The 12,268-nt window shown below is 37.8% G+C and overlaps 1 protein-coding gene across 2 annotated transcripts; it reads right to left on the reverse strand.

Moving 5' to 3' along the window:
- Positions 1-26: 26 nt before the first annotated feature.
- On the reverse strand, positions 27-7,761 carry LOC112276971 (mitogen-activated protein kinase kinase kinase YODA). 2 transcript variants are annotated; one of them, XM_024508828.3, is made up of 12 exons: positions 7,461-7,761; positions 4,626-5,899; positions 3,684-4,439; positions 3,451-3,538; positions 3,017-3,079; positions 2,733-2,893; positions 2,512-2,587; positions 2,195-2,254; positions 1,930-2,037; positions 1,516-1,755; positions 931-1,025; positions 27-776 (listed from the first exon to the last, which is right to left on the reverse strand). In XM_024508828.3, the coding sequence occupies exons 2-12, from the start codon at positions 5,162-5,164 to the stop codon at positions 296-298; spliced, it is 2,667 nt and encodes an 888-aa protein (XP_024364596.1). In that variant the 5' UTR covers positions 5,165-5,899; positions 7,461-7,761; the 3' UTR covers positions 27-295. The 2 variants fall into 2 exon arrangements, with proteins under 2 accessions (XP_024364596.1, XP_090103152.1); XM_090247026.1 differs by lacking the exon at positions 7,461-7,761 and adding an exon at positions 6,902-7,086.
- Positions 7,762-12,268: the final 4,507 nt, after the last annotated feature.

A 12,268-nucleotide genomic window follows, 5' to 3' on the forward strand; every position in this document is an offset into this window, starting at 1 on the left:
AGCAGATGATCCATAAACTACAAAACTGAGAAACGAGGATCGTGCTTTCAGTCCCAATTCTTACATATCAAATTTAGACCATCCACAAATAGAATCATCAGTTCTACTACAAAATGTGGTAAGCAAATTTAATCACATCACCTACAGGTAATGTGTCTGGGCTCCCCTCTAGCACTACAAAACTCAAGGTTATGGCTAAGTGGGTGATTGGATTCATGGGCTCTTGGATCAACTAAGCTGCTGTGGGGGAGGAATAGTAAGACTAGGCTGACTATGGAGAGTATGTTGAGGGGAATTAGTGCTCACCGACAGCTCCATGCCCAAGGCGCAGCGTCTCATCTTCTGATACTGTCATTCTACCTAGAGCAAATATGTTAATCTCTAACAGGTTAGTATCTACATTAGAATTATAACGTGAACGTCCCCTTGGGCTACCTTCTGGTGTCCGTTGTTGGGGAGGTGTGTTCCGAGAATAGTCTTTTCGAGGATCAGGAAACCCACCACCTCCGTTCATCATGGAGAGGCCTGCATGGCCTCCATTCTGTCCCCTTTGACCTGAATACCCCTCATTGAAATGAGTAGATTGTACGCCATACACCACCTGATTTGGGGGTAGGGATGAGTTGCCATAGCCTCCACGGGTCGGAGTCGACAACCCAGAGCTCATCATCTGGGTTGCCGTTCCATTGAAAGCTTGGTGCCCTGTTCGAGTTCCTGAGGCCTTGGCGTTAAGAGTGAAAGGTGAAGATAGACCATGCCCTCGCGGTAAAAGTTCACTGCACAAAAGCAAACAGCGGTTAAGCCACGTCTTCAATAGCACTTCCATTTGAGTCCTTCACTCTACAGAGCAACAATCCCAAAAGCCGTGTGTTCCAACAGAAATTCAGTGGCAGGTTTTGGATGGATCGATATGTAGGATGCGAATATAACCTGGTCGAAGCCACTTTCCTATGTTGGGTAGAGTTGACCGCATCAGTGTCATGCAAAGGAGACACATTTCCTCGTCCCGCATTCGGTGTCGAATTCTGCAGTCACTCCCATCGAGTAGGCACATTAGATGACGTTACAGCAGAACTAATAATGGAACAAGAATAATTAAGAAATGAAGTGAAAGTTATAAACGCGGATGTACTTCCATAGATGGTTTTAGATTCTGTATTACCTTGCTAGTGAACCTTTAATGGTACACAATCAAGAAATACATTTCATATTATTCGAAAGGCGGTTGATTCACCTCAGTTCTGTATTAATATTAAAGTGTAAAATCTCACAGACTTCTCGGACGAAAATACATGATTAAGCCAATAGAGGTTCTTTAAAATCATCTTGACATGTCGATGTATGGATTAGGAAGGGTTTAATCACAAGACTTTTCTGACATAAAAACACTCTTCTGACATGAAACAAGATGAGGAGAGAACACCAGTACAGCAATCAGATTCAACAACAATTGAGAAAATGCTACGGCTACACGATGAGCAAGAAACAATTGAACGGGTTGATAGGGCTGCTTACCGCAGATTTGTTTATAATAACGGTACTTGGAGGAAAATCGGCTCCGGCAAGAATATCATCTGGTCTACAGACACGTGGGGGATCTTGAACAAACGGGTGTTGTAGCAAGTAAGAAGCTGTAGGCCGATGTGCAGGATCTCTTTGCAAGCACAGCCGCACAAAGTCTTGTCCCTCTGTGGACAATGAATCTGGAATAGCAGGCAGTTCTTTACTGTTCCCAATCTTGAACATTGCTGCAACCTGTTACACATACTGAGCACTCAGTGCTTGGTTCTACCAAAAGGAGGTAATAAATGTCTGAGCAACGAATCTAGTATTGTATAGACAAGACCTGGTTTCAAATCGTAATACAAGTCCAGATAATGCGTAGCAGTAAACCTAGGTGATTACAAAACTGGAATCTGTGTTGCTCACCCCTTCGTATTGGTGCCATGGAGGCTTAGTAGTCACCATCTCAAGGACAGTACAACCAAGACTCCAAATATCCACAGCTAAATCGTAACCTCCAGTGTGCTTGATCACCTGCCAGTAGAGAGCCATGTGAAGCTCTTTTAGAGAGGAAGTCCTAACAGCAACAAAACTAATTGTATAGAAGATAAGCAAAATACAATCAATCTTGAAGAGCATCTACATGCTTTCTATACAAATGAAACTAGCCAAGTGTGCATTTATCACTTACCTCAGGAGCCATCCAATAAGGGCTTCCCTTGAAAGACTGGAGAAAAGATTGAGCAGAAATCTGCAGAGCAACGTGCCAGGAGCACGTGAGATCCATACTCTTGCGACAGCATGGACTGCTGACAGTGAGGAACACGAAGGCCTATCCTACGTGACTTAACATGAATCTGGAAGCACCCGTCTTGAAAGAACTCAAAACTAAATTTTAAAAAATCGCGAAGCAACGGTAGTCATGGTTATTTTACAAAAGGCAATAGTTGATTGAGCAAATTTCAAACAGCAAAATTCGGCCCCCCAGAAACAACGGGGCAGACATACATGCTTAGCCATGCCGAAGTCGGCAAGTTTCACCATCCCGTTGGTGTCTACAAGAATGTTGGCGCCCTTGATATCCCTGAAAGAATAGTCCATCGTGTCTTTTTAGAACCAACCTCAATCATTACAATTTATGGCTACCACTAACCGTTTTAGTAGCACTGAAGAATATGTGGAATAAAAACAACAAAAGTTCTAAATAATGAATTGAATTCAAGAAGTACCTATGGACAGTGTTTTGGTTGTGTAAATAAGCTAAGCCAGAGAGGATCTGGCGAGTATAATTTCGTACAACTGGTTCTTTAAAAGCGCCATACTCTTGGAGCAGTTTATAGATTGATCCTCCTGAACCGTACTCTAAATATATATACAACCTGTTCTCCAGCTGCACAGATTCCCAGCAACATAATCAGATCAAGACAATTAATCCCCCACAGCAGCGGAAATTCACCAGGATGTTACCCCAGTCATGTCGAGAACTATGAGCAAATAAACGTTTTAGATGTACCATTTCAGTGCCAATATACTGTACAATGTTCTCGTGCCTTAATTTGCTCAACAAACTAATCTCCTGGTCCACAACACATAGAATCAACTCGTAAGAAACCGTGACATTTTCAACAAGCTTTGCTATATCAGAATCACCTTCAGATGATGTTGAAATAATAATAATAAATGCGTAGATAATAGATGAACAGTTATTAAAAGACAAATAGCACACCAAAAAACACGTACTCCTTAGCAACTCTTGACACTCAATGCTATTCAAGGATGTTCACCAAGAGGCAGAAGATAAAACAACAGTGTAGACAGATCATGAGCAAATCACTACAGACCACGCTGAAGCGAGATAACGGAATGCTGAACACCTGCATGTATTATCTAATAACAAACAGCAAAAATCAGAGAACCGTCAGCCATATAAGGAATGGCTCAACGCACCTGCCCTAACTGTTTAACACTTTCCTTCGACTTTTGGTCATCAGAAACCAAGAGAACCTCTTTCATGGCACAGAAGCCTCCACTATCGCTGCAAGATGCACAATACAGTACTAGATGTTAAACGCTTCAAACTGCTTTTGATTTTGTTGAGATTTAAGACCTCAACTCACATCAAGAGAAATCCCAATAATCATATTGAAGTAAGCGATGGTGGTCACAGGATAGCAGCTTACTTATTGAAACCCACATAAACATTTCCAAACGTTCCACTCCCTAGAAGCTTCCCCTTCTGCCATTTTGTTGGGGTCCCAGATACAGGTGAATCCGCACTCCTGGAAGGTTCCGAAGTCCTGGATGGATGACGAGAGTGCACAGTCGGTGTGCTTGGTCCTGAAGTAATAGGCGGAGAAGAATAAGGGCTATTATTGCCCATGGGCACGGGAGGCAGCGGCAATGGCATTGGTGGGTACGGGGACCGACCCTGAACTTCCTCTTGCCGAGTTGTGGGTGAGTCAGGTCCGCCGCCAGTTCGAATTACAGCTCGTGGATGCAGAGGAGAAACAGTAGCACTAGGGGTGAGGCTGAGACCAGGACTTCTAAACTGTGGACTGGGACTAGGAGACCTTTCTTCATATTGATGAGGTGGCCACGGAGGGGCTACATCACCTTGCCAAGAATTGTACGAGGAAGTGTTGCCTGAGCGAGGACTAACTGATCCTGACATTACAGGCTCTGCACTGCATTGTGCTTGCAAGAAACTGCGAGGGCTGGGGACGGGGCTCAACATTGAGCTGTCGGATTGAGGAATCTTCAGAACAGGTGGGGGGTATAATCCTTCTCCCTGCCATACTGGAGACCAAACCCGTGACGTAGGAGAGGAGACAGGTTGGCGACTCCCGGGGAGAGGACTCATGGAGCGGGATGTCTCAATACGTGGTGGCGCATTTCTAGCCATTCTTCCCCGCGGTGTTGTTGAGATTTGACCCGTTCTGACAAAGGAGAATTTATTAGGGAACTAGCACAAGCACAGTCATCAAGTTTTACAGTGAAAACTCAATTGGTGGACTCTTACTAGAAAGATCACCGCAAAAATTATTATAAAATGTAACATAATATGTAATAAAATTATTCTTTTAATTAAAGAAATGAAGTCAAAGTAAGGTGGTTGCGCTTACTGAGATGCCGGCCGTGGCTGATCGGGAGGTTCCTGCTGCATTGGTCTGAGATTTGAGTTAAACGGCATTAGTCGCCCATGCCGACAATCTGCTACTTCAACGCTGCCAAGCGAGCTTACACTAGAAGACCCAGATACATAATCAGCTTCAGCAGGGAATTCCATCGGCAGTACGACCTGGGTTGGTGAAGGTAACGCCATAAATGACAAATGATGCAACGGAGTTAAAGGAGCACTGGAACACTGACTCCCTGGGTAGGTCTGCTCCATGGATTTCATGGGAGGTGCACATGGCAACGGAAGAGGCTGTCCACAAGAATGCCTTCCTCTGCTGTTACTAGGAGATGAAGGAGATGGTGATCGCGAACCTTTACCGGAGCCAAAACCTGCCCCCGAAACCAAATCTAAACTATGGCGGGTGTTGATCTTACTTCTAAAGTCTTCATTCCCCGCATGTGACCGTCTATACCGTCGCCCATCAAATAAACGACCACCGGTCGTAGGTTTCTTCTTATCCTTCGACCTGGAAAACCAGGGCATCTTTAAAGCCGAAATGGTTGCTGGTTGAATATGGCTCCACTACAAGAAATATTTATGAGTTTTCCCCCCACCACATGCTGGAAGTATGCGACAGTCGTCAATGCACTCACACATTTTCTTGTAGTCACTTTTTACTAAAACGAGACTTGAAACGCAGCCGCAATGAAGATGTATTGCGACTTTTTCGTTTGAATGAGAGAACCGCATTTCGAAACTAACACGCGAAAGAGAATCGACGAATTCAGAAGCAAATTCACGGCAATCAGTCACACCTCAAGTCTAGCCGAGACATTTCCTCCAATAGAAGAGCGCTTCAAGTGACCCACATCACTCGTGTATTAACGCAAGCAGCCCTTCTCTCATGTTCCACATAAATAGACCTTGTGATGCTCCACAAAAACCGGCTAGATAATCAAATATTTGAATCTGTCCGGAATCCATAGGCTATAAGCTAGCTATATTCTCCTGCATTGAGCTTTCTCAAAAACCCAACCCTTCCGGTTCAAGTAGATCGATGCGAGACCATGGAAAAAAACATGCCATTGTTAACGGTCGGACCAGAATTCCATAACCAGCTAGTGCGGGCTTGAATCAGCAACTCAGATAGAGGCCTGTAAATCTGCACCGATTGTCCCAGCTTCTGTTCCTAGAAGCTTAAACCTCATCCGAATACATGCAACCTCTTAGTCTTGAAAGACGTGAGCCAGTAGCAACTTGACTTCGAATTGTTCAGGTCTGCCGAGATCAAGTAGAAACACAATTAGTAACTGACCCAAATGCCAATACAAAACAGTCAATCAAAGTGAAAAAAATACGTCAAGCCAATTCCTTATAGAAAACTCTTACAATACCTTTCAAGTTCAACTACTTTAGACTGCTGATTGTAGAAGTCATAAACATTGACAGTCTTTCCAATACAGGTCAAACAAATCTTTAAAAACCTCACTAATCACTAGACTTTTCAATTCAACTCTCTTGAAGGGATAATTTGAGACATACCAGGCACCCAATCATATCCCAACTCTCTGGAAGTAATCACAAAGATAGATTAAGTGCGATTAATTTTATTAGCTGACGAACGGAATCAATTGTTCACCACATGGCAAAGAGTATATCCTCAAGGCATAAAACTCCTCATTGATAATATTACCATGAGTAGGTTAGGATTATATGATCCCAACTCAAACTTGCAAAAAACTCAGATTGCGGGGATGATACTGTCAGATCAAGCAATAGAATTTAGAAAGTTGTAGACCAGGGAGTCTAGACAAGCCAGCGTGTGTAGAAATCATCTCCGCTAGTGAATTTTTGTCAGGTGAATTAGCTAGCACCACGAGACATTCAGTCGTAGAAATATGAATTGAGATTGCTTCCGAATCTAAAAATCTGACATTAGAATGAACGTTGAGAGGGAATCCCAACGTCAGTGATGAGCATCTACACAGATTGCGCCCTAATGACGTAAACCTGAGCGTATTCATAAAGAGCTTGATCACGAAATAAAGCATAGGCCACAACGCACCAAATTAATGGAGCTTAACAACTCTGGATGTGTACATCTCTAGCACTGAAAACCCTAATGTTTGCCAAAGTGACTCGAAAACCATGACAGCTGAGGAAGATTCTTTTAAAAAAAATTAAAAATGAGTGAACTGATTCAACAGATTGCAATGCCAATAGCCAACGTCCAAGAAAATGCAGGTACGTGGAGGACCGGCAACGATGAAGGTTTGGTACCTGGATACCACGCACTACCAATCGAGAGAAGCTGCTAACTCGAGTGAACTTTTCTAATGCAAACGTGCTGAAAAGATCAGGACCCAGCTCAAGAGTGTGAAAATGGACAGTACTCAAATGCAAGCTCCCTGCGAGGTGATAAATCTACGCTACCCCACTCTTCGCGAGGAACACCCCGCATCAAAAACCTACACCGACGAAGTGCATCTGTGCGTGGGACTTCAACCCTATACCCAGCAGTTCGAAATGGAGAAGACGAGAAGCACCAACGTACACCAAAACTATCCCCCAGGGAAAGTACAGAATCTAGGGCAAACCACCTACAATCACTTGTTTCCCTGATAAACGGACACTCTCGATCATGTAAACTCTCATGAACTCGGTATGCAGAAACTCCTCACTCGACCATGTTATGCCATCACATATCCCAGGAATGTCAGAGGGAAACCGTCGTCCCTTCGACACAATGATGCATCTGAGGATCATCCCAGATTCACGGCCATGGCCACTAATAGCAGTTGGCATCTTCATCTGGTGGGTGAGGACCCACAACTCTTACCGCGAAACGTAGGCAGCTGGAGCCTCTGTCCATGAGATTTCTATGTTTGAAGATGAAGACAATGGAATCCAAACCAAGCGGTAACTACTTCCTTCGTCCTCTTCTTCTTCTTCTTCCTCTTCCTCTTCAACTCTCGCTCTCCCATTAGATTTCCTTTCCTTTCCTTTCCATTCCTTTTCTGTCTCGTTCACTAAGCTACAAAGCACATTGCGAAATAGTGGATGAGCGCTTGGAGAGGAAAGGGAGAGGGAGTAGAAGAGATGGACCAACGCCACAGTGATGTGCGAAACTGTACAATGCTGCATCGAAACACTGGATCACTTAAATGAAATCTACTTGAGGTTAAAAGTATAAGCGATGGATACATACGCAACGAGCGCGGCGGTGTGACCGCTGCCGCTGCCGCTGCCCGTCGTACCGTGCCGTGACGCCAAGTGACGCAACGTGCCGCGGTTGTGCGTGAGTTTCTTGGAGTCCTTTCTTACCTTCATTTGTCCCTTGATTTGTTAATAAAATTTACAGCATTTCAAATAAATTAAATTGAATGAGGGAAGTTTGATGTAAAAAAATACTCAATTTACACATGAATTACAGTGTTTTATTTTTTAGATCTACTACTAGGAAATGTGTTATAATGATGTTTGAGATTTGTAGTAGTTTAATACAATAAGATATGGGAATAATAAAGGTTAAATCTACATGAGTTAATTCCATATAATTCTTCATTTGGATGTAATGTCGGAAAAATTAAGTAGCTTAAGATGAAATGAACTAAAGAAAATGCGAAATTAAAGCTTTAAAGGATCCTAAATGAAAAAGCTTTAATGAAAAAGCTTTAAAGGATCCTCAATGTTTTATAATCTATTAAACTATTTATTTAATAATATTTAATAGAATAAATATTATACATAATAATAAAAATAAATATCTTGTAAAATATATAGAATAAATATTACATAGAATAAATCAATGATAATACTATATTATAGACTTAACCATTAAAAATGGCATCTTCATTTATCTCATTGAAACAGTTATGATATGTCAAAGCATATTACAACCTCTCATTTTTTTTTTTTGCTCAAAATATTGATTTTTAACCATCAAATGTTCCTTAAGGTATCTCTGAAAGGGTTTTAAACATCTTCTTGTTGTTTTCAGAACTCTTTTTATAATAGCTTAATAACTTTGTATTACATATTTTAAAAATATGCCACAAGATTCTCATAGAATATAGTGAAAATAAAATTGATAGATTTAAAATATTAGTTTGTTATATTAGTATATGGATAGATGATTTTATACAAGCCCATTGGAAAAACTTAACATGATCATTATTTATGAAGATCCATATAATAGAAAATTTTAAATTATTAACCTTATAGCAAGAGAATAAAATAATTTTATCATGTATAAAGATATATTCTTAATAAATGTTTTTAAGAACAAAGCTAAAGAGTTTACATGCTTGTATTTTAATAATTATGTATTTATAAGTGCCTTGCTTGCATTGCCTCACATCATCTTGTTTAGTCTAATTTATATATCTTTCTTTCTTTTTCTCCACTTTATATTTAAATAATTTTTTATTTGATTTAAAACATGTTATTTTAATTTGTATTAAAAAATTCTTGCAAATTTTTTATATATACAATTAAAATAAATATTTTTGTACATTGAGATACAAATATTTTTATGAAAATGCACACATTTTAAATTAGAAATTTTCACATATTTAGATGTTAATGTTTTAAAATAGAAGAAATAAAATCTTAAATAAAAAATAAAATATAATAATTTTTATTTTATTTTATTCTTAAATAAGATCTTATAATATTGATGTTAGATAATTAATAAATATAAATGATCTAGGAATTGAAAATCAATTATAATAAGTTTTAAGTTTTTAAATTTATTATTATTATCTGAGTTGTTAAAAATCTATTATTGCCTTTTGCAAAGTGTAACTAAAAAATCCAGTAGACATTTGGATGTGGGAAAAAATAATCTATTACATATAATTGTATTATGATTATAAAAATAATAATCAAATTGTTTAGAAATATCCTACTTAACATTCTTTATCCTTTTAGAAATCTTAAATCCAAGTTGTCATAAATCTTATATTCCAATCCTTATCAAGCTTAAATTTTATGCTTTGTAAATCCTAAAAAATGTATGCTATCAAAGTTAAATCTAAAGTAAATCAAAAGAAAATCATAAAGAAGCATTAAGAAATCTAAAGCCAACCATAAAAAAATCTTCATTAAGTCTTACAAAAATCCTTAGAGATCCTTATTTCTAAGCAATAGGCAACAACTCCTAATTAGACCATTAGATTAGTTTAAAATTTTCGCACTATGGGCTCTATAAGTCATATATTAATATACAAGTTTTAAAAAAAGATAAAACTTACAAGTATAAAAATAATGCCAAAAATATCTATTGATGAAATTTAGCTTCTTATTTTAAGTTTGGCAAAAAAATGTTGTAGCTAAATCATGTGTTTAGTATCACTAATTTTTATTGTAATTTAGTATGTGGCTTAAATCCCACTTCTTGCATCAATATTTCAAATTTTTAATTCATCTAATGGTCAAACCTTTATAAATCTAAGAATTAGAAAATGACCTTAATTTCTCTATTTTTACATCTTTTATCTATGTAGTCTAATATCTCTTATTTAATAATCACACTCATTTTAATCACCTTTGTAAATATATCTCTTGCAAAACCTTTACTTTTCTTGTCTAATTGAAGAATTGTTTTAAAATCATAACCTTGCAAGTCTTACACCCTTGGAATGCACTTGAAATCCATTTTCTATCTCCACATTCCAATTTCTAAAATAAAATATTATTTATTGTAGGTTTTTTTTTTTTGTTTTTTTGTTTTTTTGTTTTTTTTTTCGTAGTAGTAGTAGTAGTAGTAGATGATTTGATTTCAAATTTGGTCTTCTCTCAAGTATTAATCTAAATGTGTTTATAATACATTTCGTAAGAACTTATTCTTAACTGTTTTTTAAAGTTAATTGCATTTTTTTTTTTAATTTATATTTTGATCCATTCATAGCCCTACAAAAAAGGATAGAAATATTTTTAAAATGAAAGAAAATAAAACATCAAATTTGTAACAATGTTCAATCAAATAGCTATGAATTTCTAAAAGTATATACTAATCTTTTACTTAAGTTCTTTCTATGCATTTTGGTCTTTATCCATATTTTCACCTAACAATTGTATTACATAGCACTATTATACAATCCATGAAAAATAAACCATTGATGTCAATAAATAGTACATGAAGTAATTTGTTTTAAAAATAAAATCTATAACAATACATTGTTATATTTAACAGATATATTATTTATTTTTACTATGGGATTTACATACTAGTAGAAATAAAGACAACAAATTTATTTTAACTAATTCAGTATTTAGATTAATTTTTTTTTAAAAATAAATTGAGATATATTTGAGTATTCTTACTAAATACCATAGTTATAAATTTGATATTATTTAAACTTGTGTTTAGTGGCAATTTGTTTTAGACTAGAAGAATTTATTCTTCTGTCAGATTTAAGAAATATATCATATTTCATAAGAAAAGTGTTAATTAACAACAAAAATAATGATGTCTTTTTAATTATAAAATTGATTCATTTATTATTATTATTATTATTATTATTTTATTGTTTATAACTTTTTGACTATTCTTGTGTATATGAAACATATTAAGCAAATACTTAATTCTCAAAGTCAATAATATGTTTTAGAAGAACATCCTTCAAAGATTTTAGTAAATTTTAATTTTTTTTAAATTATCAAATCATATTGAGTACAAAAATTTATAATTTAAAAAAATTAAAATTTAATGTTGCATAATTTTAATGAGTAATAACATGTTGAGTACAAACATTTATAATTTTTTAAAATGTAATAATAAGAATAAAAATCTTCACTCAACTTTATACTTAAATTCATTAGTCCTTCCCTCCATAGTCACGACTGCCACGTCACTACAAGCTCGTAATAACCCGTGTCAGTGCACAGAGTCACGGCTTCCCATTACCCCTAATTTGAAAGGCACTGGATGCACGGTAGAAGCCCTGACCATGCGACCCTAATTCCGCTCGCCGTTAAGCACAAGACTAGCCCCCGCGTCAAAGTTCTAACGCGACGTTCAACTGATTTTGACCACGTTCTCAACCGATGAGAACGCATCCCAGCGGCCCTCCACGCGTCCAGTCGTTGACAACACTTCAAATCGCACGAGGCTCGGCAATGGCGGCGATCGTGACGTCACACATATATCATCCATCATCCACATATGACAGAGCGAGTTTCATTCATCAATTTGGACGACGCCAGGTACCGCGCGCTGTTCCGTAGCCCTCCTCGTTTCCACTGTCGTTGCCAAAACCCTCACGCCCCGTTTTTGCAGCTGCACCTTTTTGTACATCAGTTTGTTGTTGAACTAATTGATCACCTCGCGGGGTGATAATTCCATGGTGGTCAGTGCGAAAGAGTGCAGTGCATTGTGAAGTGGCTTCTTATTATTTGTTTTTTCATTTTTAATTTTAATTTTTTTATCTTCTGAATAATTTGGAAACGTTCATCATCGGAGAGCTGTGTAGTGTTTGAGGTCAATCGAGCTTGGTTCGAAGGTTTGGAGATAGAAGGGAGAAGCTGATTGGGTCCAGTTGGTTTTGAGAAGACTGTGTCGAGCTGGGGTGTGCATTGTTGTTGTTGTTGTTGTTGTTGACGTTGGCGGTGACTGTTTGGTTTTGAAGAACAGACGAAGAAGGG

Source organism: Physcomitrium patens, chromosome 24 (assembly GCF_059467195.1).
Source record: "Physcomitrium patens ecotype Gransden chromosome 24, ASM5946719v1, whole genome shotgun sequence".
NCBI lineage: Eukaryota > Viridiplantae > Streptophyta > Bryopsida > Funariales > Funariaceae > Physcomitrium > Physcomitrium patens.

Excerpts from the sequence above, each read along its gene's own strand:
- LOC112276971 (XM_024508828.3), bottom strand. The coding sequence starts at position 5,164 with ATGCCCTGGTTTTCCAGGTCGAAGGATAAGAAGAAACCTACGACCGGT. Across the intron at positions 2,038-2,194 it reads CTTATTGGATGGCTCCTGAG|GTGATCAAGCACACTGGAGG; the intron begins GTAAGTGATAAA and ends CTCTACTGGCAG. Across the intron at positions 1,756-1,929 it reads CATGGCACCAATACGAAGGG|GTTGCAGCAATGTTCAAGAT; the intron begins GTGAGCAACACA and ends TATGTGTAACAG.